Source organism: Trematosphaeria pertusa, assembly GCF_010094035.1.
Source record: "Trematosphaeria pertusa strain CBS 122368 unplaced genomic scaffold BU26scaffold_12, whole genome shotgun sequence".
NCBI classification, from domain to species: domain Eukaryota; kingdom Fungi; phylum Ascomycota; class Dothideomycetes; order Pleosporales; family Trematosphaeriaceae; genus Trematosphaeria; species Trematosphaeria pertusa.
The window spans coordinates 1,123,016-1,144,886 of record NW_022987223.1 but is presented as its reverse complement, the minus strand read 5'-3'; the positions used below and the strand labels follow the sequence as shown (position 1 = coordinate 1,144,886).

The following is a 21,871-nucleotide window of genomic DNA, read 5'->3' as shown; positions in this document are numbered from 1 at the left end:
ACGCGTCTCGCACGACTCATATTACTAAACTGTGTTGATACGAGAATTAGAGCATATGTTTTATACACAGCTAAAATTGATGATGCACTAAGAAATACGCTGGTCGGCTGAGAGGCTCGCAGTTCTTCCTCAATCCGGCTAAGTTGCTGAGACGACATTGGGTGGAATTACCATTGACAATGAATCCCAAAGCAATGTCAACTCAACAAGAACGTCCGGATGAGACGCAGCGTTCGCTTATTCGGTTTATTTCTGCGCAAATCGCTGCTGATCCTCAAGGATTGACGCCATGGCTTGGTTATGTTACTGACAGCGAATATAGGCAACGTATTCTTACGGTGTTCTGCTGTTGCCACTGGTTCGGCCCGTTTGTCAAGAAATCGCGTTATCTATCTGTTGGCTTTTCGCAAGCGTAGCAGAGTCCCGTTTACGCCCTGCGCTGTACCTAATAGTAGTATTATGTCTATCTATTTAATTGCTATTGTATATACAGGCGCTAGGTATAGCGCCTATACTGTGTTGCTTGTAGAGTATGTATTATGTGACTGTGCGGACCTCTCTATATGATGTAGCTCCCTACGTAAAACCGAACTTAATAGGCAACGTATAGGGCCATAAGCAGTTTGGAGTAGAGACTAGCATACTTCACCGATGAATTCAAAGACGCATGTGCTAATGTATCGGCTTTGTGCTCTGCTAACTACCCGTTTGATACGAATAACACTAAATCTTCCTGAATCCTTCCTCTGTTGAGCAAAGGAATCCCTGCTAGAATAAAGCGTCGTACCGAATTTCCTAAGCTTCGATGTGCTCCAACTTTCCAGTCTCAATATCGTACACAAACCCAGTCACCTTGGATTCCTTGCGCACCCAAGAGTGGTTTCTCAGGTATGCGGTATCTTCACGGACGCTTGGGGAATACTTGGAAGGTTTCGTCAGTTGCAGGAATGTACACACCAGCTTGTAGCCATAGAGAAAGATGCCTGGAATTTCTTACTCGGTGATGCAGTAACCATCTATGTCATGCTTGGCCAGCTCTTTAGTGGAGCGCTCGCCCAAAGCCTTGGAAACCTTCTCATCAGTCATAAGGGTGAGGCCGCAATCTGCACGAGGTGTACTTAGCAATGCGAAAGCCAAATGTGAGATTAGGAGAGGCAGCTTACTGGTGTGGTGAATAACAATAATGTCGGTGATTGTGATGAGTGCGTCGAGGAAGGCGGCATCGAGAACAGCCCTTCTAGCTCGGCCTCCCGCATTGCGGATGACAGGAACGTCTATCCAAGGGTGAGCAACGGGAAGCAAAAAGGACGGTGAATGGGAGCGTACCTCCTCTTTGAAGACCAAGAAATTCTTCAGGATGAACGCGCTGGTCCATGCAAGAAACTAGATATCGACGCAGTCAGCGATCCGTATTTCAAAGGTAGTCATGGCAGGCCAAAATACTAATTATCATTCGTCTGGGTCGCTGCGTATTTCCTGTCATGGCGCTGTTAGCGTCACAGCCGCAGTTTGGCTCGCGGTTTTACGCATTCCGCTCAAGGAGTTCCTGCGGTGTAGTCGGAATAACCATGGCTGTTGGGCTTAGGAAGACTTGGAAGAGGTGGACTTCGATGGCGTTAAATGCTCTCTTTCCAAGGCTGAGTTGAAATTGTTACAGCCACCGGCTTCGATGATATATATACTGCCATTTCTAGGATTGCACACTCATCAAGAATGCTATGTTCGAAATGTCAACTCAAAGGGCGTGAGTTCGCTTCATAGACAGTGGGAGTGACTGTATAGCTGTCGATTTGGAATTGCAATAGAGCCGTGCGATATCTCTGCTGTCCATGAGTAATCACACCGTCTATTCCAAATTCTTCTTCGCGGAACGTTTTCTAATCGGCCATCGAATTATCTGTAGCATCTGTAAGATAAGCTGACAGAATATGCAAGCAGATGATTTGGTGATTAGGCAAGTAAGAAAGCATGAGTTAGTTGATAGAATTGCGGAGGAAGATGGCTATATATAGGACCCATGAGGTCACGTGAGAATACGAGCTATATCTAGTAACAAGATGGCATAGGGGAATGTAGCCTGCTGAAGCTCGATTGATACAAGTTTTGCGATCGGGCTAGATGCTATTCTCTCTTCGATGTTTTATTGAAGTCCCAAATGTCATGCGCAGATTACCCCGCTTGCGGGCACGAACCGCGGGAACCTCTAGTCACCTGCCCCCAATATATATATGCGTCACTGGCAATCTAAATTTCCCGGGCGCATCTAAAGTGAAGATACCAGTGCATTGGTATCGACCTCGGCAAAAGGCGCGGCAAAAGCTTAGCAGTCACTCCTTCGTGGTCACCAGCTGTTCTCAACGGACATGAATGTCGAATGTCGCTACGAAGGCTCTAAAAATCAGGCATGGTCTTAAATCTCTCGAGTCCATGGTACCTGTTCTCAACGGACAAGGAGCCTAGGGCTCGCCGACTATGGTATGTCTGAAGTTGTGTCTGCTCTGCTTCTACTCACCAGACATTACACCTAGATTCTACCGTAGTGCGCCAGCGCGAAATGACTTCGTTAAGTATCCGTCAAAGATTGCGTGGCCTAGCGGACGGATGTCGGCCAAATGGTTGATGGGCGTGCTGTGATGGGAGGATCACGACGCCGTTTCATCTATGCCGACCCACACTCAGATCCCGGTTAAATTCCTGCGCATCTAGAAACATTTCAGCAAATAGAGAGGGGGCTGCACGAAACACGAAACAACGGGGCCTGGGCGATGGGCAAAACCTGCGGATAAAGTCGCCCCGGAGATGACGAAGAGGTGGTATAACGCAATGCAGGTCAATTCAAATTAGGGCACCAGAGAAAAGTATAAAACCTCGCTAGCCAACGCATGTTCAGAGCAACTCCAGTTGGCTTCCACTTTGAGGTTCCCCGCTCAAGCAACATGAAGTTCTCCACCGCTCTCATTGGCGTCTTCGCCGCTTCCAGGGCCGTTGCGGCCCCCGCAGCGGAACCTGTTGTCGCTGTCGATGCCGCCTCGAACGAGCCTGCTCAGCTTATCAATATCGACAAGCGTGCGAGCCTGAACTACGTGCAGAACTACAACGGCAACGCGGCCAACTTCCAGTATGATGAGAATGCTGGTACCTTTTCTGCAAAATGGGGCGGCAACACTGATTTTGTGGTCGGTCTAGGCTGGACGACTGGCTCTGCTCGGTAAGCTTCCCACAATAAGGCATTGGAGGGATATGATAGGAGTCATCTCTTTTAAGTGATACTGAGCGCGTATTATATAGACCACTGACGCCAGCATAGCACCATCAACTACTCAGGTACTTATAGCGCTTCGGGCAGTGGCTCTTACCTCGCCGTATACGGCTGGATCAACTCTCCCCAGGCCGAATACTATGTCGTGGAATCATACGGCTCCTATGACCCTTGCTCGCAAGCCACGAAACTCGGCACTGTGGAATCCGATGGTGGCACCTACACCGTCTGCACAGATACCCGCACCAATCAGCCATCAATCACCGGCACTAGCACCTTTACGCAGTATTGGTCAGTCCGCCAGACTCAGCGTACCTCCGGCACCGTCACCACCGCCAATCATTTCCAGGTCTGGGCCCAGCACGGGTTCGGCAACAGTAATTTCAACTACCAGGTCATGGCAGTGGAGGCATTTTCCGGCTCTGGGTCCGCCTCCGTCACGGTCTCATAAGTTGACGCTTTCTATCCTAGGACGATAAACGTCTTACCATAGTTAAGATTCTCGCAGAGTGTCTGTGACGGTTGAGAGAGGGTATAGAGATAACTTGTACATACTGGTTCTATGGTTGCACATAGCTTAACTGGAACTACAGAGGGGATAGCTATACATATATGGCCCAGGGAGCCACGTGAGAGTTGGAGAATACGAGCTATATCCGGCAATATAAGATTACCACTTTCTACACTCACTAAGCTAGCGGGTCACCAATTAGGTTTCTGAGTCATTCATCTCCTTTTCCCGTCAGACAGAGAGAGCAGCGACGCTTATTCTTTGAGTAGGTTGAGGCGCTATTTCGCAGTGTTATAGCGCAATGCAATCCCAAGGGGGCGGTGTACGGATCCCTTTTCCTCTATGTACGTATACAGTACCTATCGAGGCTATTTATCTCTGCCTGAGCAAGATTAGTCCATATCCTTCCACAGGGGCTTTCATATAGTAACAGTTCTGAAAGATCGCCGACTAATCTGCTTTAGGGCGCCGTACCTAAAAGTACACTGCACGTGCTCCAAACTACGCACATCCATTTCTATTCGCATTCATGCAAATAGCCTATTCTCAATCCTTAATTATCATCGACCTTCTTCCGAAACACAAGGTGATTTCTCAAGGTTACAAGTCAGCTCTTACTGCAAAAGCCCGAACCGTGTTGTGTCATTCACGCTTTAGAGCACTATACCAGGTGCACTGGGACGAGATCTTCCTTGATTCCCTCTGTTCGCATACAATCCCAGCCGTTCATGAAGCCATGAAGGTATGTCTCTCCCAAAAGCAGCTTCTTGCCGTGTGACTCTTGAGCGTTTCTCAGGCAGAAAGGAACCGTCCCTCCACTGAGTGCCCAGACTTCATCACCAACCTCCACAGACGGCAATCCGAGTCCCAGGTATCCTCTTTTTGTCAAGAAGAGGGTGCGTTTATCGGCCCCAGCCTCGAAGAGCGTAGTGAGCATTTTCAAAGAGGTTCCGCTGCCTCTTTTAGCGAGGATGGCCGTTTCAGCATTGTGGTTATAGTCAGTCCAAAACCGCGCACGCTCCGAGGGCTTCAAAAGCGCTGGGGCCAGCATTTCCTGCATTTCCTCGACTTGGGCCCAGTCATTGGGCTCCGTGCGGGCTAGATACTCTAAGTCGACACCCATATCAAGCATAGATTTATGCACTTCATTCTTGACCAACATTCCGTTCTCGAAGTGGATCATCGGCTTCCTGCCGTCTGTTCTCATACCGGAAACACGCGCACTCGCGTGGGCGTAGATGAGAAAGTGTTGAAGAGGAGACAGGTATCCGCCGCTGGCAACATGGTCAAAGTCCTTCCGGTCTAGGGTCAGGGTTCTGGATAATATCTCCATTCGGCTTTGGCCCTTGGCGTGATCCATCTTCATATGACGGCAAAAGCGTAGAAGGGCGGCCATATGGGCTGGGGCATCTAGACGGCATCTCCCCAATACAGGGGCCTGGAAAACATGAGCTTCCATTGAAGAACTTATCTGAAAGGGCAAGGAGTGCCTTTATTATACCCAGATATCTTGAAACAGTGGACACGCCTTGTTGCCGAGCAAATGAGAGGGAAGAATGTACTTACAATCTCTGCTACGGTGTCGATCAGAGTCCCCTGCAGGCTGAGAACCGACCCAGAAATCTGGCCTCGCCATAGGGAACGACTTCCATTCTCCTTTACAGTCAATGCAACCACATCGCGGTATATGTGAATGCTATCCGTTCCTCCTGGCGGAGGCTCTTTCACGCGGCGCGGAAGGATATCAGTGACCGAGTAGTCTGGCACCCAGGTCGGTACACCGTCTAACCCGAACCCGTCGTGAACTGGACCCAGAGCACTCGACAATACCGAGAGGTTCGGGCCATGTCCAATCAGCATTGAAGCCATTGAGTAGTAGACGGACTGAGGCGACAATTCATAGTCTGGTATAGACGGCTCCATCCCTGGAGGTAGAAAGCGATTGATCAGGCCAAATACGCAGTAAACCTTGTCCTGAAGCTTTGTGGCACCTAGTGGTCGTGCCAGAGAGAGAGCGTAGTCAATGAAAGCGAAAAGCCTTCGCTCTTGCTTGTTGAGCTTGGTCTCTCTGAAGATGAAGCTTCCATCAGGACTTGTGGCTTCAGGCCCACCATTGATACAGAGTGAGCGCAAGGTGTACATGGCCCTACCGTACCCTCCTAGGTCTAGGTGTCGATCGCGGCGAAACGACTCGACCCGGGGGACGAGGATAGCCTTATGTCTCCTTATTAGATTCGCTAAACTTCTTAACTTGTCCCAGTCGAGCTCAAACCTTCCGCAAAACATCACAATCTCTTGAGCGAGCACGACTTCTTGCAAGACCCACGCTCGGCTCCACCAGCGGCATCTTCCGTAAAAGTTCTCAAACGCTTGCCAGCGAGGTGCTGGGTTCATGCCTTCCGGAAAGTCTCGACCAGTGACAAAGTCAATGAAGCTCGCGAGCGGATTGTGTCCTGGGTCTGGATTGAACTTGGATTTCTCTTCCAGTTCAAACAGATGTTGCCGGAAATCAGACCTCTGGAGCCACAGCAAGTCGTCCATTTCCGGATATAGAGTGTCAAGACCCAACCAGGCTATGACCTTCACTGCGCGGGCATAGATGTCGCCCATCTGAGCCACTTGGTCCCCTTGCTCTTTAAGATCCTTCTGATTGATGCAGATAGCATCCGCCCAAAGATATATGTCAGGATACGAAGTCCTGAGCCGTAAAAAAGCCTCGAAAAGGTTCCTTCCTATACTGAACACTTTGCCATTGCAGCGAACTTCGAGATGCTGGGCATACAAGGCTTCCGCGCTAGCTTGCAACCCGTTCGCAGGAGCACCCCAAGTATAGGAGAGAGCAGCGTATTCAGGCGCGGAGTCGAAAGAGTACGCCGTCAAGCTGAAGGATAGGATGTCGATCGTTTGTTCCATTTTCAGCAGCCGGAAATGGCCCTTAGCGGACGGGAGAGGTTTGTAGCAGTAGCTAGACGGCCCGGCAGTAGCAGCAGATGCTCGACTATCTTCCATAGTCAGGCCCCGGAACTCAGGAAGAATAGAGGGAGCATGGGGATCCGCCTGGGAATTCATAGCCGCGAACTTTCAACATATGATTGTTGCAAGTAGGGAATAGCGCAATGGCGGTATACTTGTGAGTTGTTGACAAGACAATGAGGGGCTGATGGAGCTGAGCGCTTGGCTTGCGCCACCAGACCCTCACTCGTATTCGGATACAGTATGCACGGCTTATTCAGCATCCTACGCCCCAACACTTTTCCCATTCCTTTCCGTCCTCTCTTTCCTCCACGATGCGCCCCAGTACCACTGCGCTACAAACAACGGCACGACCCCAGCCGTCACCAAGCCAAGTGCTAAGAACGCGCCGGCGGTTCCCATCCCTGCAATGAGCTGCTCCACGATCGCTACACCAACAGCACCCATTGAGCATCTCACAAGGTTGTTGATCGCGGTACTCGAAGCTCCTTTCCCTGGGCATAGGTCGGACACTAAGGTTTGGTTGATGGCGAACACGGCGTTCGACGTCGCGGCGATAAGGAATTGCAGGAACAGAGGCACCGCGATCCAGCCCGGACGGGAGGTGAGTCCAGGAAAGGAGAGAGAGAAGCCATAAGCGACAAGACTGAAAACGAAGAGCGCGGTTATCCATTTCGTATGTCTGAGCCGGGCATGCTCAATAGGGAAGTCGGCGGGTAGAGCTTTCCTCGGCAGCGTGTAAGAGGAGGGGAGACCAAGGCGGGATCTGTAGGCGGTTTCTGCGGCGCGATAGGACTCGTTCATGAGGTTGCCGATTATGGTCGAGCCAACGATTGTGCCTAGGCCTGAGTCATGTTAGCGACAGCGTCAAAAAGGAGCAGACACAAAGGATACGGTACCATTGGGAATGAACGCAAGCCCAAGGAGGAGCTCATTGAGGTGAAAGATCTGCTTAAAGAGGCCTGTTGTACTTGATGTCACCATACTCCATATCGCATAGATCGTACCACCGAAGATGAGACTGGCTACGATATCTTTCTCTTTCAAGAGGAGCAGCGGCTCTAGAAACGTCCTTGCCGTCACTTTCGGCGACGTATATGTGTCATCGCAGTCTTGTATGTACGGTGGATCTTTCGTAAAAAGGCGGACAAGAGGCTGGTGGATGCCGCGGAGCCTAAGCGACCCGTTTCCAGCGATGCTACGTAGAGTCTCGGGGAGCAAAATGATTATCGCAACAATGACGACGGACGACAATATCAAGAGGAAAATAAAGATCGACCTGCCACTTGTTAGTATCGTGCCGCTGGAGAAGTTTAAAGGTGCGTCGCCCTACCTAAAGCCAAGAAAGTTGGCTATGACGCCCCCGAGGACGGGGCCTGCGGCTATGCTGAAGTTCCGGACTGCAGGTATTGGTCACCGAACTCTTCTCTCTGGCGCCGACACAGGGAAAGCAATACGACATACTGGCTTGGTAGAAGCTGATGAAACCGCCTCTCTCAGCTGGCGGGGTGATGTCTTGGATGACTCCATTTCCTGGGCTTAATCAACGTCGAGGCCAATGTTTTGAGCTTGACCATGGTCGCTACTTACCGATGCTTACGGTCGATGCGCTGCCCGCCGATTGCAGTCCCCTGAAGATCAAGAGGACCGCAAAGTTCGGGGAAAAGCTGAGGCCAATATTCGCAACAATGTACGTTAGGAAGGAGAATATGTATATCGGTCGCCGTCCCACAGTATCTGACAGTGATCCCCAGAATAGCGGAGATATCCCCTGGATAACCAGATATGAGGTGATTGTCAGCGAGACTGTATTGAGGCTGACTTTCAGATCCTGCAGAGTGTCAGCTCGGGAGAGCACGTTCGGGGGGAGAGGTCACTTTACCGTCGCTATTGCATCGAGAGCGGGAAAATAGATGTTCGATGAGAGACCAGAAAAGAGTCCTGCAACGCCAATCATCGCCACCACCATCCATTTTTGCTTCCTCGAGAAAACATGATATAGTGGTTCTGGGCCAACCGACACCCATTTTTCCGACTCGCCAATTTCACTGAGTCCTGTCGATATCGGCTGATCGGGGCTCTTCCAGGACTGGAGACTGACTGAATCTGCTTTGCTAGGCCGCGTCCACGATGTCCTCTCGTCATAGTAACTATCAGCATCGAATTGATGCTGGATAGAGAAAACTCGGACAGTGGACGAGCCTGCGACATAGACGCCCGTGCCGATTTCGCGCCAACCTTCAAGAGTGGTGAAGCGGCGAGATATCCGTGGCCGAAAATCGGCCCAAGAGTTGCGATACGACATGATGGAAAGAAGAGTGAAGCGGCGAACTAAAGAAATCTACAACATTCGAGAGAGCGTCGGTTTGCTTAATGAAAATAGTCCGTATAGCCAAAAATATAATATCAGACGGTTTTAAGCAAGAGCGTACGCAACCACTACGAAACGAAGGCAAAAAACCGAATACGGAAGCCCGCGACGCTGAATGTTTCCGCTTCGACTACGTCGTTTCACAGCGACCAGGCGCCGAGACCAAACAACAAAAAGCTTGGTGGATCAGCTTGGTAATGAAAGTCCTTGGATTGGCCAAAATGGAGTGAAACACGATGCTTCAAAAGCTCCCAAGCGCTGCGCACTGGCCCGAGCCGTGTGAGGTTCTGCAGCTCCGCGTATGCAATGCAGCGGAGCCTCAGACTCAAGAGCTTTTGCCTATTCCATTATCATGCCATCCTCTAGCTTTTCCTGCAGGTTCAACACTCCTCCTTTCCTCCGTCAGCCTTGTTCATAATGAGTGTTGGCTTGAGCCGCAGGCGTCGGCCGCCACCCCTTCATCTTCCCAGCATCGAGAGAAGACGGAAGGACGATGAAGATGAACTTACGCCACTGCCGAAATCACCGCTCTTCCCGACGAAGCCAGACGCTGTGCGTCCCACATCCCAACAAGCACTTGAACCGAGCGTGGTCGTATCAACGCAGAGTAGCTCGCAGGCGCTGCCCTCCAGCGCTGCTGCAACATCGAATCCAAGCCCCGACCGGGCTACGTCTGTCCGGCGATTGACGACGGTACTTCAACTGTCAACGGAACCCTCCACCACACACAGATCTCCAACGAGGACGACTTTCGTGACGGTCACGCAGTCACTCAAATCCCCAAAGGAGAAGGGAGAGACACCGGAACCTACCCGCACCGTCTTTATTTCGGCTCCTCCACAGGTGGTAACCGTAACTGCTCAGCCAGGTATACCAGCGCCAGCCGTGGAGACTCTGGCGCCTCCGAAGACACAGTCACAAGGATCAAGTCCCCTCGCTCCCGGCGCGAAGATACCAATCATCGTCCTCGGTGTCCTCGGTGAGTATCGAATGTGGGTAGGGACGTCCGTCGGCTGATTGCTTTAAAGGTGGAGTGGCGATGTTTTTTACAGTCGCAGTCATCCTGTGGAGGAGGAAGAAAAAGAAGGGAGAAAAAGAAGTTTCGGAGCAGGTGAGATTGAGAGATACCTGGCAGAGGAAAGTTCAATGCTGACCATGGTGAATAGCGTACAATGGCAGAGGCAGATGATGGCGGCTTTAGAGCAATCCCCGACACACGGCCGATCCTGTCGTAGAGTGGAGGGTAGAACTAGAGATAGAACCGTGGGTATTTACCTCCGTATAGGCACGATACCCACGAACAACTCGTCTTCACTCGTTGCGGCATCTAAACATTGCGCCTAACGCTCTTACCCCTTGCTCTTCCGTTCACGCTCCGCTCCAGCCTCTTTCACCTTGTTCTGCACTCCGTCCGGACGTTCAACACCTTTGCGGAAGATGGAAGAAGGCTCTCCCCGCTGTTAGCCAGGCCTTAGATAGTCTTGAATGGGTGCGGTTCCATTGAGGCGCCTATGTGTACTAGCATCCGGCTGGTGGCGTATGCGGGAGAAGATAGCAAATGTCCCGATTCAGCTTCGTGAGTGTAGCTGCTGTACATGGGTAGAGGGAAAGCGCCGGCGCCGGAATCTCTTAGCTGACTGCTAGCACAATGTGCCATTCCGATCACTGCTCGTGACCCGAACCAGCTGTCCGAGTCCAAAGGGATGATGACAGCAGAGTTGGGGTGTGTAAGCCCCTCAGCGGCTTGAAGATGCATGACGCGGTCGCGTACCGCTTGGCATCTACCCCGCTACACGCGCTAACCCGTTACGGCTAACACACGCGCAAGACAGCATCCTGCCTAGGCGCTCCTCCATCAGAGTCGTTCCCGTTCTCATCACGCACAGCATGGCTACCAACCTATTTCCAGGCCCCAGAATCGATGTGCTTAGCTGGAACGCCTCGACTGTCTACGTCAAATGTCCGTACTGCGAGGAGATACACCGGCACGGCGTCAGGCTTCCAGGCAGACGTTGTTCGCACTGTTACCCAGGTGGCCAATACGAGTTCATATTTCCCATCGATGAAAGCAGCGGACTTGTCGGCTATGAGATTGACAAGAGAAGGGCCTGTTTTGTGAATACTGGCGTGCAAACGGGTCAATATGATGAGAATTCACGTGCTTCAGAAGAAGATGAGTGCGAACTGAGCGATCTTTTTCGCTCCACCATGCACATCTCAGGCAGAGATCCAAAGCCAGGGCTGCTTTTGAATCTCCACGAAGATTCAAGAGAGCTTGTAACTACCACTTTCCCAGACGGCGACACCTTGGAGCAAAAGAGGATTCTATTCGCTATTTCGGATTGCATACTTGGCGACTTGCGTGCAATAAGCCAATATCTCAGCACTTCAGCGGAAACCAATCTCTTTCTGCACGGGAAAGACGAGACTGGAAACACTGCTCTTGTCCTTGCTGCGGCGGAAAAGAGCCATGAGATGGTGTCACTCCTGTTACAACACGGTGCAGATGCGAACGCTATCAACAATGACGGACGAAGTGCGCTTATGGAGGCGGCGCTCTGGGGCCGAATTGAAAGTGTGAAAGCGCTGCTCAAAACCAATGCCGACAAACGCCTTCGAGACTGTGAGGGTCGTTGTGCGATGGAATTTGCGCAGCCGAGTCGCCGAAATGAAAAAGAGAGATACCAGCGTGCTCCCCATGCGGCTGAAGAAAGCATCCTCGAGCGTGATAGGGACAGACGACATATCGTCTTCTTACTCGGTGACTCGAACGCCGAGAAGCAGCGTGGATATACCGGACCACTTTCGGAGAGTGAATGCAACAAGTACAGCTTCAAGAAATGCCAATCTGAGATGGCCATAACGCTTCATGGACCACTTTACAGCTACCATGTGCCACGTATCACTAAAACTGCCGCCGTTCTCGACAGGGGAGCTCAATTCGCTCGTATATCGGCAACCAGTGGTTGGGGTGCCGATGCTCTGCCTCTGAATTGTAAGATTAGACCGCCCTGGATCGAGCAAGTCTATTGTATCGCATCCACAATTGGCCATGAGTTCCGAGATGCACCACATCCAGGATATGATCAGGGCAAACCCGGACAGTATTTTGCTTCCCATGCGGAGAAGAAGTTGATCGCCTACTTCATAGACAGGCACGTATTCATGCCTCAAGACAGGGAGCCTGACCAGAAATGGGAAGACTCAATTCTTGAAGCAGAACTCTCTCTTGCAAAAGTGCAGCACTCGTCAGTAGCCTGGGCAAAGGTGTGTGATCTTGAAGAGAGGAAGGTAGAATTGGACAGCCAACTCTTCAACGCAGACGACCGATTGCTGGGTGACTCTTACGATGAGCAGTATGTCAAAAGACTGAAACATGAGATCTATGCGATCGATGAAGAACTATTAAGCCTTGAGTCGGACGATACCGTAGTTGCGATGAGAGCTCAAGAGGAAAAGAGACGCATGATGTTGAAGAGCGAGAAGATACATCAAGACTTGATGGAGCTGAGTAGAAAAGAGCTCCCTATCTCATTGAAACGGGCAGTTATTCTGAGCAGCAACGAGATTTGCGACGACTGTGACAAGTTCAAGGAGAGTGTAAATCACCATTTCCAATTGGATATCGAAATGCACTGGTGTATCTAGTGTAGTTCCACATATCCGTCAATCTATTAGGTACAAGCGTTCAAGTGCGGATTGGTCTCTTGATGCTTTGTCTACCTTCCTACTGCCGGACTTTAAGCATTGTTTCTTCATATTCTCCGGTACTCGTCTCGTTCTGTGTTTCGTCATTAATCAAGGTATTCATCATGTAATTTCACACTCCCCTAGTGCTAGTCTGATTGACTAATGCAAAAAAGGGCTGAAGGTACCACAAGAAGAGAGAAATGCAAGTGCCGCTGCGGGTAACGACGACACTAATCCGACGAAAGGTCCTAACCTTTAAGGACACTACGTTCGATTACTCCTGTGGCTCAACAACATTCATTCATAAACCCGAAGCATTGCATAGTTATTTCCCACTATCATTTACAGGGCATGATGCATTGTACACATGCTATCTTAGTAAATGCAAGAAGCACTAATACAACCCGGTGTCGTGCTGCGACAATGTCATGCACCGAGAATTATTCACCGCACGCTAGTATCTTGTTCACGGACAATACAATCTCATATCCCGCATATATACTATCCTACCTACGCGGCGATTGGGCAAACCGACCAAACACACAACCACGCTCACGTCATGGCAACCTACACTGCAGCCATCTGGCATCTGGGGACTACACTTGCAACGATGAAGGCGGAGATGGCGCTACATCAAGAGGGCCCAATCCGCATTCGACCGAACCATCACGCCATCGTTGTATTCGATGAAATGATGACGAAATTCTTCAAGGAGTACACGGCCATCATGCGCGCATATCCCCGGGAGTCGGCGTGGCCCCCTGGCATCGACTTCCCCGACTTGGGCGAAATCCGGCGCTACCATCGCTTCCTCCTTTACCAACTCCCTCCCGCTGCTGGCGAGTTCTTCCGGCACATTGGCGGCGATCCGCATGTTCACCGTCTGAACTGTGGATGCACCCGTACTGCTAGGTTGTTCATCGCAGGCCGCATTGCGTGGCTCGAGAAGCGGCGTAGCGAAGGTAGAGAGCTGTACCCTACTGAAGGCCGGTACGCAAATCCCCTGACGGACCAGCTGGCTCTGTACCACGCCCTTTCAGATGATACGAAATGGTTGGCGGACTTTGCGATCCCCGTGCCGCTTGAACTTCAATATCTCATGATCCAGGCCTTCGATCTGCATCGAGTGTTAGGGCGTTTGGACGACCGGATCGACCGAATGGAAGCGGAAGCGGTCGAAGAGGTTACCACCGAATGCACTAAGGAAGCGATGGCTTCCGAGGACACTGCATGTGACATCTGTACGTATGCCTTTGGTCCCGAATTCAGCGACGAAAATATGACTGAACCGGCCGCGAAAATTTCATGCGGCCATATCTTCGGCAAGCAATGCCTTCAAACATGGTTTGCGTCACACAACACCTGCCCGAAGTGTCGTAGCTTCGCTTTTCCTACCGAGACCCTCCTCTCACCTGCTCTTCTGGCCCCACACGCTCAAAAGCAGGAGATTGAGCACGAGTTTAGAGAGCTGGATACAGAGATCGATGGCTATTTCCTCTCTACACCGATGCATACCTATGGTAGTCGCATGGAAGACATGCTGGACATCGTTGGTGGGCTGATCGAAGAGGTGTTGTCGATTGAGCACGAGCTGGATAGGCATTAGGGTGGCGCTTCGGTGAGTGATGATCTGCCAGGCGATGTAGTCCTACACCTTATGGTAGGTGCTCAGTAGCCGCACTGCGAGAAGTAGTATGCTAGGTACCTACATAAAGTAACGTCAATCCTCTCGTTGCGAAACGCACGGTGTAGCGAAACGGATTATTAGTACTTCAAATTTGAGTGGCTTTAATAGTTCAAGCGCATCTGGCTTTCTCTTAGATTTGTAATAGGGATTTTATATATCTTCTTAAGTATAACCTCCCGCTGTTCAAGCCAAATATTACATACGCGTCGTCGCCTTCATACCGAATAAAGAAGAGGCTTCTTTCAAGTGCGAACAATGCTTCTGAAGCCATAACACCGCCACGAGGTCATTTTCGCCTTTTACATAGATACACCTGTATATCCTAGGTCCTCAAGCCTTCCCACAGTGCAAAAAGTCACCTCTAGCCTTACTGGTAGCGCGGCGCCCGATAATTTACGAAGTTGCCACCCCGGCCGGTACTTCTAGACTAAGCGATCAAGGATCTTTGTTCAGGAAAAGACCGAGGCCCCTGTCCGCAGAAGTGATTACCTTGTAATCTATCTTACATAATAGAGGCCAAGCAGAAAGTGTGGCTGCTGAACTAAATAAGTTTCCATAACAACTCGAAAGTTGACGTGACAGCATTTTTGCACCCAGGCGATTTCCCGAAATGTTCTGACCTAGAGTATCCTACTTTGGTGCCTTGCGAATGACCTACAAAATACCACTACGAAAGGGGGAAACCGGGGGGCGCCGCGGCAATAGGGAGAAACGGAAAATGATTTTCTAGATCGGGTGTAGAAACAACGGTTAGCGTGCCGGCTAGAAGAGTCATATGAGAAGTCTAAAATATTCTGTTTATACCTTTTGCGCGATGATCCCGCAAGGCGTTAAGCAGCTTCCTTTTCTACATCAATTTGCGTGCTCCGCTCTTAGTCTTCTTTCGCCAGACGTCTCATTTCTTGCAACATCTTATATACATATTCATGATCCTCGCGAACAGTTCCTTCCTCTTCTCTTATATCTGGTATCTTATCCAATAGTCTAACCAAAGCTGGTGACGTTCCAGCTGCCCAAAAATGGACATTGTCGGGGAAGTATCGTCGGGCGATTTGGTAGACTTCCTTTAGATACGGCATCACATTGTCGCGGCTAACGAGTTTAGACTCGAAGCGTAGGAAGTACTCGGAGCGGTAGGGTAGTGTAGGACCCTCGCCAACATTGAAGAAGACGTAAGCGTTTTTAGTCTCTGGTGTGCCGATGATCTGGATAAGGCGTTCGCCAGTATTAGGATGAAGTGCGTCTTTGTATTTCTGAATGACTTCTTCAAGAAAAGCTTCGTACAGGCCTTGGCATTGCGGGCTGAGCGAGGGATAGACGTCGAAGCCGCAGTCGACACCCATTTTGGGTCTGCGCTGGTGTTGGCGGAGGTGCGACGGCCCGGATACGAGTCCAGGGCAAGAATTTGGATCGGGTGGCGCTGGGAGCTGCGTGAGACGAGGGCGGTGCAGGTCTACGGGGCAAGCGGTCCCGAGTCAATGCGATCTGTATAGCTTATACCTGCAGCTGTCGCGGAGTACGTCGCTTCAGGGTATAATGCTCCTGTCGAAGGTGCGGGGGAGATATCGTCGGCAACACTGTGCCAGAGAACATGGTTGCGGCGGAGAGGAGGTTAGAGGCGCTAAATAAGGCTACGATTCAGAGGCGGAGGCGTGGGGCTGATGGTCACGAGGAAAAGAGAAATGTTGCGGCCTGCCTCTGCATGCCTTGTTGACGTGGCAGCCAAGTCTTCCGGTGACGCGCCGCTGCATCCGCTCTAATCAAGTCGCTAGAAGCAAAGCTCGCACAGCCACTTGGGCCGGGGGAGGGGGCTTCGCCCGGTTAACGCTTTGGCGTGCACTGCCTCGGAAGGCTGCCTTCACAGCCCACCCGCGACCATCATAATCTATCAACCGCTTCCATTGTCCCCACAAACCGTAGCGGCCTACCATAGTCAGTTCTAAACAGCACCTCGCCCCGAATCGTTTGCGTTCTCTACCCTCCTGCCCTAGAGACGATATTGTACTGATGCGACTTCTTCACTTCGACCATTCCAAGAGGCTCGTCTCTATAGACTTCAGCGGGAAGTCCATTCCACCATATGCTATTCTCTCACACAGATGGGGAGATTCCGAGGTTCTCTTCGAAGATATCAGAAGCGACACCTACAAAGACAAGGAGGGTCATCGAAAGATCGAGTTCTGCGCCGAACAGGCTGCCCAGGATCAGCTACTGTACTTCTGGATTGACACATGCTGCATTGATAAATGGAACCGTCGTGAGCGCTCAAAAGCGATCAACTCGATGTTTCGATGGTATAAAGATGCGGCAAAATGCTACGTATTCTTACCAGACGTTTCACTATCCACCGCGACAGAGATAGCCCTACGAAGTAGCTGGGAGGCATCCTTCCGGGCCAGCGAATGGTTCACTCGAGGTTGGACGCTTCAGGAACTCATTGCTCCTGTATCAGTCGAGTTCTTTTCTTCTGAAGGACGGCGAATAGGCGATAAACGATCCCTCGAGCAGCTGGTCCACGAGATTACTGGTATCCCAGTCGAGGCATTGCGGAACTGTCCATTAGACGGATTTCCCATATCCGAGCGGATGGAATGGGCCGAAAATCGCGAAACAACGGAAGAAGAAGACAAGGTATACTGCCTTCTTGGACTTTTAGATATCTTCATGCCTGCCTCCTATGGCGAGGGAAAGGAGAAAGCGTGGACAAGACTCCAACTTGAAGTAGAAGCAACCAATGGCGCCCCGTCCATCATTCCGTTTTCCCGGAACGATCATTTCGTTGGCCGGGAGTCACAGCTTGCTGAGCTGGAAGCAAAGCTCTTCGGAGGCAAGCAAACTACCATGATGGCAATAACAGGACCAGGAGGAACGGGCAAATCGCAGCTAGCGCTCGAGCTTGCGTACCAAACAAGACAAAGGATCAAGAACTGCTCGGTCTTCTGGATTGATGCAAGCGACATGGACAGTCTCTATCAATCGTATGCGAGTATTGCCCAAAAGCTCGACGTTCCTAGTTGGGACGACGAGAAGGCAGATATCAAGCAGCTGGTGAAACTACATCTGAGCAGCAAGGGTGCAAGGCAGTGGCTGCTCGTTTTTGACAACACGGATGGCATAAACCTGGAGTCCAGCGGGTTGTCCACAGCAGGGGCTGTCGACTTGCTCGATTACCTACCACAGTCTGAACTATGTTCTATCGTCTTCACAACAACCAATGGCGACACAGCTAAGAGGCTAGCATCACAGAATATTGTAGAGCTAGGGGAAATGACACCAGATACGGCCGAAAGGATGTTGGAAAACTATTTGAACACTCCGGTTTCAAGAAGTAAGCAGCAAGAGGCGGAGCTTTTGCTACAAGAGCTATCGTATCTTCCCCTGGCTATTGTCCAAGCAGCAGCCTATATCAATACCCGAAACATGACGCTGCAAGACTACCGGTCACAATTGCTTAAACACAAGGAGGAGGCTCTCGAGCATAGGAGCGAGTTTTCGGAGGGCAAGCTACAAGAATGCGATACAAAAGGTCCGGTAACTATCACACTTCTTATCTCAATGGACCAGATCCGCGGTAGTGATTCGCTGGCGGCAGACTATCTATTCCTCGCGGCCTGCGTAGACCGAAAAGACATCCCGCTCGATCTCCTGGAAGCGTCCTCACCTCGTGAAAGGGAAGATGCGATAAAAGTGCTCAACAGCTACGCGCTTGTTACGAGGCGACCTGCCGACTCCGCACTCGATCTGCACCAGCTAGTACATCGTGCTCTACGGAGTTGGCTCCAAAGGCAGGAGAGGCTGGACCAATGGACCCAACATGTTATTGCACGGCTACTAGGGGTGTTCCCTGACGATAATCACGGTAGTAGAAGCAAATGGAGACGATTACTTCCCCATGTTAAGTACGCTCTATCACATAGTCTCCCTGAACAAGAGGACGCGGATAGAATGACTCTGGTATGGAAATGCGCTATGACACTGCTTAGTGACGGACGGTACAACGAGGCGGAAGAGCTGTTTGTGCAAGTGATGGAGACGAGAAAGAGGGTGCTTGGGGACGAGCATCCAGACACGCTGACCAGCATGGCCAACCTGGCGTCGACGTACCGGAATCAGGGGCGGTGGAAGGAGGCGGAAGAGCTACAAGCAAAAGACCTAGAAATATGCTCGAGGGTGCTTGGGGACAAGCATCTAGACACGCTGACTAGCATGGCCAACCTGGCGTCGACGTACTGGAATCAGGGGCGGTGGAAGGAGGCGGAAGAGCTAGAGGTGCAAGTGATGGGGACGTTTAAGAGAGTGCTTGGGGACGAGCATCCAGACACGCTGAACAGCATGGCCAACCTGGCGTCGACGTACCGGAATCAGGGGCGGTGGAAGGAGGCGGAAGAGCTACAAACAAAAGACCTAGAAATATGCTCGAGGGTGCTTGGGGACGAGCATCCAGACACGCTAATCAGCATGGCCAACCTGGCGTCGACGTACTGGAATCAGGGGCGGTGGAAGGAGGCAGAAGAGCTAGGGGTGCAAGTGATGGGGACGTTTAAGAGGGTGCTTGGGGACGAGCATCCAGACACGCTGACCAGCATGGCCAACCTGGCACACACGTGGAAGGCCCAAGGCCGGAGTAAAGAAGCGATCTCATTGATGGAAAAGTGCTTCGAGCTACAGAAGCAGATCCTTAGCCCTCATCATCCTAACACAGAGACTTCACTCAAGACTCTAAACGAGTGGCGGATGGGGAATTTAGAGATAAGAACGTAACGTTAATGCTGCTCTTATTCCGTAGAACATGAAACTAATGCACATGGTGAACAAGTCTAGCTGCGTAAGCATGCTGACGAGTGATATTTTACAGCAATGAAAGTAACTCGCCACGGGATTCGCCACCATAGACAGGGAGGGCGGCCGACCCGCACCGGCCACACCTTTATAGACGCTTCGAAATGTATAGGTAATAGGTAGGTAGAGGTACATGTGGCACAGCTCATGTACGCCACTTTCTCAGCCACATGTGTAACCCCCGCAAACCGCTAAGACCTATCTGCTAAGCGCCTTTCTGAGCAGCGTGTGCTCAGAATCACCGAAGTGCAGGAACCGGAAACGGATACCGGTCGTTACTGTACAACTCATCCTTCCGATCTCTAATACGGTATGACGGAATTCCCACCTTCACACGTGGCACTTGCACTGTCATTACACGAAGACGTAAGTTACCTGTTGTAGCTTCTAGTCATTACCTAAAGACCTATTTTATACTAAATGACCGTCTATCCTGCTTTAAAACATTCACACCCTCTGCTACCACATCTTCGCTACTGGGATTGCCCACGGTTCGGATGCATCCGGCACGTTTTTGTCCTGCGCATCTTCATCCTGCGCATTTCTATCCTGCACATTCTTGTCCTGCGCAATCTGCTTGATTGAGTGTAATTCTGGCTTAAGGACTTTGCTCATACGTACCTTCTTGGGCTCTGAAAATGCCTCGGTCTCTGTTGCAGTACTCCTGCGTTTTCGACTACGTTTAACCTTATTCGTGTTGTCTTCTACTGCCTCCGGTGTCGCCGGGTTCTTACGCTTTCGACCACGTTTTCCCTTGCCTTTAGCTTCCTTCGCAGCGTCTTGCTCAGCACGCTTTGCTCGGGCTTCTTCAAGCTCTGCATAGCTCATAACCCTCGCCGATCCCTTCGCCGTTTCTAGAACCACCGGTTTGGTTGATCTTCGCACCTTGGCTTCGTTGTTGATTGCTAACAGGAGGCGAATATGGTTCTGCTGGAGGACAGCCGTGTCATGCGAATTGAGGATTAGAATAGCTGCCTCATTAGAATATTACAAGTTTCAATAACCTCATGAGCTATTGTGGAAATGCTGCCGCCGTTGCGATGTAAATAATAGAACACCATGAAACCGTATACTGATAGGGTGTTGTTGTGCATTGTGTTGGGATCGGATGAGGGATTCAGGAGAGCTGAGGTCTCTCGGCAAAGCATTTCCGCATTTGGAATTTAAGGCAAGCGTAATTGCATGTCTAGCCACCTCTTAACAAGAAAATAACACTTGCCAGCTTCTTTCGTGAGCCATGCGTGTCGTCGTTTTCGGTGCATCTGGCGTACAAGGCGCACACCAGGTTCCAGTCCTCGCACGCGCTGGCCACGGCGTCGTCGCCGTGAGCCGCAATCCCAAACCGCTCGAAGTTGATGGCAAACGAATCGAGGCCACGGCCGTGGATTTCACCAACGAGGCCGCAATTTGCGATGTTCTTAAAGGGGCCAACATCATCTTCCTGAACTTGCCATCGACGTCGTTCAACCAGTCCGGACCGATCATCGCAGCAGCGAAAGCCATCGGAGAAGCTGCTAAGGAGGCCGGAGTTCGTCTGATCGTGTTCAACACGAGCATGCCCGTTCCGGACGCTCCACAGGATATCAAAGCGCAAGATGATCGGAGAGAGATGCGGCGTCTACTTCGTGAGACGGGTGTCCCTGTCATCAGCATCCAGCCCGTGGTCTACCTAGATAACCTGCTGGAAGGCTGGGCGCTCCCTCCGATCCGGGATCGCGATACAGTCGTCTACTGCCACAAGCCTGATCTCCAAGTATCCTGGATCTGCCACCACGACGTTGCGCAGCTCATGATGGCAGCCATGCATCGGCCCGAACTCGCGGGCCGCAATTTCCCCGTTGGGGGACCGGAGACGGTGCGTTTGGAGCAGTTGGCCGAGAAGCTGTCAAGAGCCTGGGGGAGAAAGCTAGACTACGAGTGTCAAACGGTGCCGGATTTCTGCGATAAGATCAGCAAGACGATGCAAGGACGAGGACTGGAGACGGACAGAATCGTCAACCAGATGTTCAAGGCGTATACGTATTACAATGAAGCGGAAGACGAGCCGTTCAATATCGATATGGGCCCTGTGTTGAAGGAGCTCCCAGTTCAACTCACTCCAGTTGAGGAGTGGGCAAAGAGGCGGAGTCCGCCCGGCTGGTATGCTACAGAAGCGTTGCGGTTCTCGTAGTTGATCCATAGCTAGGCTTGGTCGAATATGCGCTCACCTGCTTCAAATGACCATTTAAGCCCTTGGAGATCTGATTATTGATCTTCCGGACATGCGTGACAGGTTGCCCATCTTTTATCCGCAGCCATCATTGTAAAGCGAGGGTGTAGCGACGCTCGTTCTGACCGAGCGTTCACGTCTGAGAACTTTCGTGAGATGGATTCAAGATGAAGTTACATTCACGACTCTGAGAAGAGAGTGACTAGTACCTTCGAGTTTTCGGAATGCCGCTTTGCGGGATGAGACGGCAAGGTCGGGTGTGGGGCAAGCCTGATAGGCTAGGACGAAAGTGGCTAGTCCGACGGCTGCTCAGCTCCACGCGGGCGGTTTGA

General features: G+C 51.2%; 11 protein-coding genes across 11 annotated transcripts; 6 read left to right on the top strand and 5 right to left on the bottom strand.

Annotated features, from left to right (window-relative positions):
* Window positions 1-993: 993 nt before the first annotated feature.
* BU26DRAFT_568255 (uncharacterized protein) lies at window positions 994-1,375 on the bottom strand (the record flags this gene model as incomplete). Its single annotated transcript, XM_033833753.1, has 3 exons — window positions 994-1,103; window positions 1,164-1,274; window positions 1,327-1,375. 3 exons carry the CDS (start codon window positions 1,373-1,375, stop codon window positions 994-996), a joined length of 270 nt encoding a protein of 89 aa, XP_033680702.1.
* A 1,561-nt stretch (window positions 1,376-2,936) lies between these two features.
* On the top strand, window positions 2,937-3,710 carry BU26DRAFT_607892 (glycoside hydrolase family 11 protein; the record flags this gene model as incomplete). The annotated part of the gene is made up of 2 exons (XM_033835798.1): window positions 2,937-3,208; window positions 3,308-3,710. 2 exons carry the CDS (start codon window positions 2,937-2,939, stop codon window positions 3,708-3,710), a joined length of 675 nt encoding a protein of 224 aa, XP_033680701.1.
* Window positions 3,711-4,431: 721 nt separating this feature from the next.
* BU26DRAFT_553525 (HET-domain-containing protein) lies at window positions 4,432-6,779 on the bottom strand (the record flags this gene model as incomplete). The annotated part of the gene is made up of 2 exons (XM_033832213.1): window positions 4,432-5,208; window positions 5,337-6,779. The coding sequence occupies 2 exons, from the start codon at window positions 6,777-6,779 to the stop codon at window positions 4,432-4,434; spliced, it is 2,220 nt and encodes a 739-aa protein (XP_033680700.1).
* Window positions 6,780-6,941: 162 nt separating this feature from the next.
* On the bottom strand, window positions 6,942-9,231 carry BU26DRAFT_73993 (MFS general substrate transporter). Its single transcript, XM_033836289.1, has 6 exons — window positions 8,626-9,231; window positions 8,334-8,574; window positions 8,208-8,276; window positions 8,077-8,143; window positions 7,643-8,022; window positions 6,942-7,588 (listed from the first exon to the last, which is right to left on the bottom strand). The coding sequence occupies exons 1-6, from the start codon at window positions 9,046-9,048 to the stop codon at window positions 7,008-7,010; spliced, it is 1,761 nt and encodes a 586-aa protein (XP_033680699.1). The 5' UTR covers window positions 9,049-9,231; the 3' UTR covers window positions 6,942-7,007.
* A 220-nt stretch (window positions 9,232-9,451) lies between these two features.
* Window positions 9,452-10,349, top strand: BU26DRAFT_607889 (uncharacterized protein; the record flags this gene model as incomplete). The annotated part of the gene is made up of 3 exons (XM_033835797.1): window positions 9,452-10,093; window positions 10,143-10,225; window positions 10,281-10,349. The coding sequence occupies exons 1-3, from the start codon at window positions 9,532-9,534 to the stop codon at window positions 10,347-10,349; spliced, it is 714 nt and encodes a 237-aa protein (XP_033680698.1). The 5' UTR covers window positions 9,452-9,531.
* A 652-nt stretch (window positions 10,350-11,001) lies between these two features.
* On the top strand, window positions 11,002-12,762 carry BU26DRAFT_607888 (uncharacterized protein; the record flags this gene model as incomplete). Its single annotated transcript, XM_033835796.1, has 1 exon — window positions 11,002-12,762. The coding sequence occupies one exon, from the start codon at window positions 11,002-11,004 to the stop codon at window positions 12,760-12,762; it is 1,761 nt and encodes a 586-aa protein (XP_033680697.1).
* A 601-nt stretch (window positions 12,763-13,363) lies between these two features.
* BU26DRAFT_568249 (uncharacterized protein) lies at window positions 13,364-14,410 on the top strand (the record flags this gene model as incomplete). The annotated part of the gene is made up of 1 exon (XM_033833752.1): window positions 13,364-14,410. The coding sequence occupies one exon, from the start codon at window positions 13,364-13,366 to the stop codon at window positions 14,408-14,410; it is 1,047 nt and encodes a 348-aa protein (XP_033680696.1).
* Window positions 14,411-15,228: 818 nt separating this feature from the next.
* On the bottom strand, window positions 15,229-16,085 carry BU26DRAFT_522093 (uncharacterized protein). Its single transcript, XM_033829698.1, has one exon. The coding sequence runs from the start codon at window positions 15,832-15,834 to the stop codon at window positions 15,364-15,366; it is 471 nt and encodes a 156-aa protein (XP_033680695.1). The 5' UTR covers window positions 15,835-16,085; the 3' UTR covers window positions 15,229-15,363.
* A 285-nt stretch (window positions 16,086-16,370) lies between these two features.
* BU26DRAFT_522092 (kinesin light chain) lies at window positions 16,371-19,304 on the top strand. Its single transcript, XM_033829697.1, has one exon. The coding sequence runs from the start codon at window positions 16,499-16,501 to the stop codon at window positions 19,250-19,252; it is 2,754 nt and encodes a 917-aa protein (XP_033680694.1). The 5' UTR covers window positions 16,371-16,498; the 3' UTR covers window positions 19,253-19,304.
* Window positions 19,305-19,710: 406 nt separating this feature from the next.
* On the bottom strand, window positions 19,711-20,362 carry BU26DRAFT_73949 (uncharacterized protein). Its single transcript, XM_033836288.1, has 2 exons — window positions 19,952-20,362; window positions 19,711-19,903 (listed from the first exon to the last, which is right to left on the bottom strand). The coding sequence occupies exons 1-2, from the start codon at window positions 20,156-20,158 to the stop codon at window positions 19,790-19,792; spliced, it is 321 nt and encodes a 106-aa protein (XP_033680693.1). The 5' UTR covers window positions 20,159-20,362; the 3' UTR covers window positions 19,711-19,789.
* Window positions 20,363-20,552: 190 nt separating this feature from the next.
* On the top strand, window positions 20,553-21,558 carry BU26DRAFT_607885 (NAD(P)-binding protein; the record flags this gene model as incomplete). Its single annotated transcript, XM_033835795.1, has 2 exons — window positions 20,553-21,469; window positions 21,516-21,558. The coding sequence occupies exons 1-2, from the start codon at window positions 20,568-20,570 to the stop codon at window positions 21,556-21,558; spliced, it is 945 nt and encodes a 314-aa protein (XP_033680692.1). The 5' UTR covers window positions 20,553-20,567.
* Window positions 21,559-21,871: the final 313 nt, after the last annotated feature.

Coding starts and splice junctions, on each gene's coding strand:
- BU26DRAFT_73993 (XM_033836289.1), bottom strand. CDS start 9,048: ATGTCGTATCGCAACTCTTGGGCCGATTTTCGGCCACGGATATCTCGC. Junction 8,277..8,333: donor CGCATCGACCGTAAGCATCG/GTAAGTAGCGAC, acceptor GATTAAGCCCAG/GAAATGGAGTCATCCAAGAC. Junction 8,144..8,207: donor CATCAGCTTCTACCAAGCCA/GTATGTCGTATT, acceptor CAATACCTGCAG/TCCGGAACTTCAGCATAGCC.
- BU26DRAFT_522093 (XM_033829698.1), bottom strand. CDS start 15,834: ATGGGTGTCGACTGCGGCTTCGACGTCTATCCCTCGCTCAGCCCGCAA.
- BU26DRAFT_522092 (XM_033829697.1), top strand. CDS start 16,499: ATGCGACTTCTTCACTTCGACCATTCCAAGAGGCTCGTCTCTATAGAC.
- BU26DRAFT_73949 (XM_033836288.1), bottom strand. CDS start 20,158: ATGAGCTATGCAGAGCTTGAAGAAGCCCGAGCAAAGCGTGCTGAGCAA. Junction 19,904..19,951: donor CATTTTCAGAGCCCAAGAAG/GTACGTATGAGC, acceptor TCAATCAAGCAG/ATTGCGCAGGACAAGAATGT.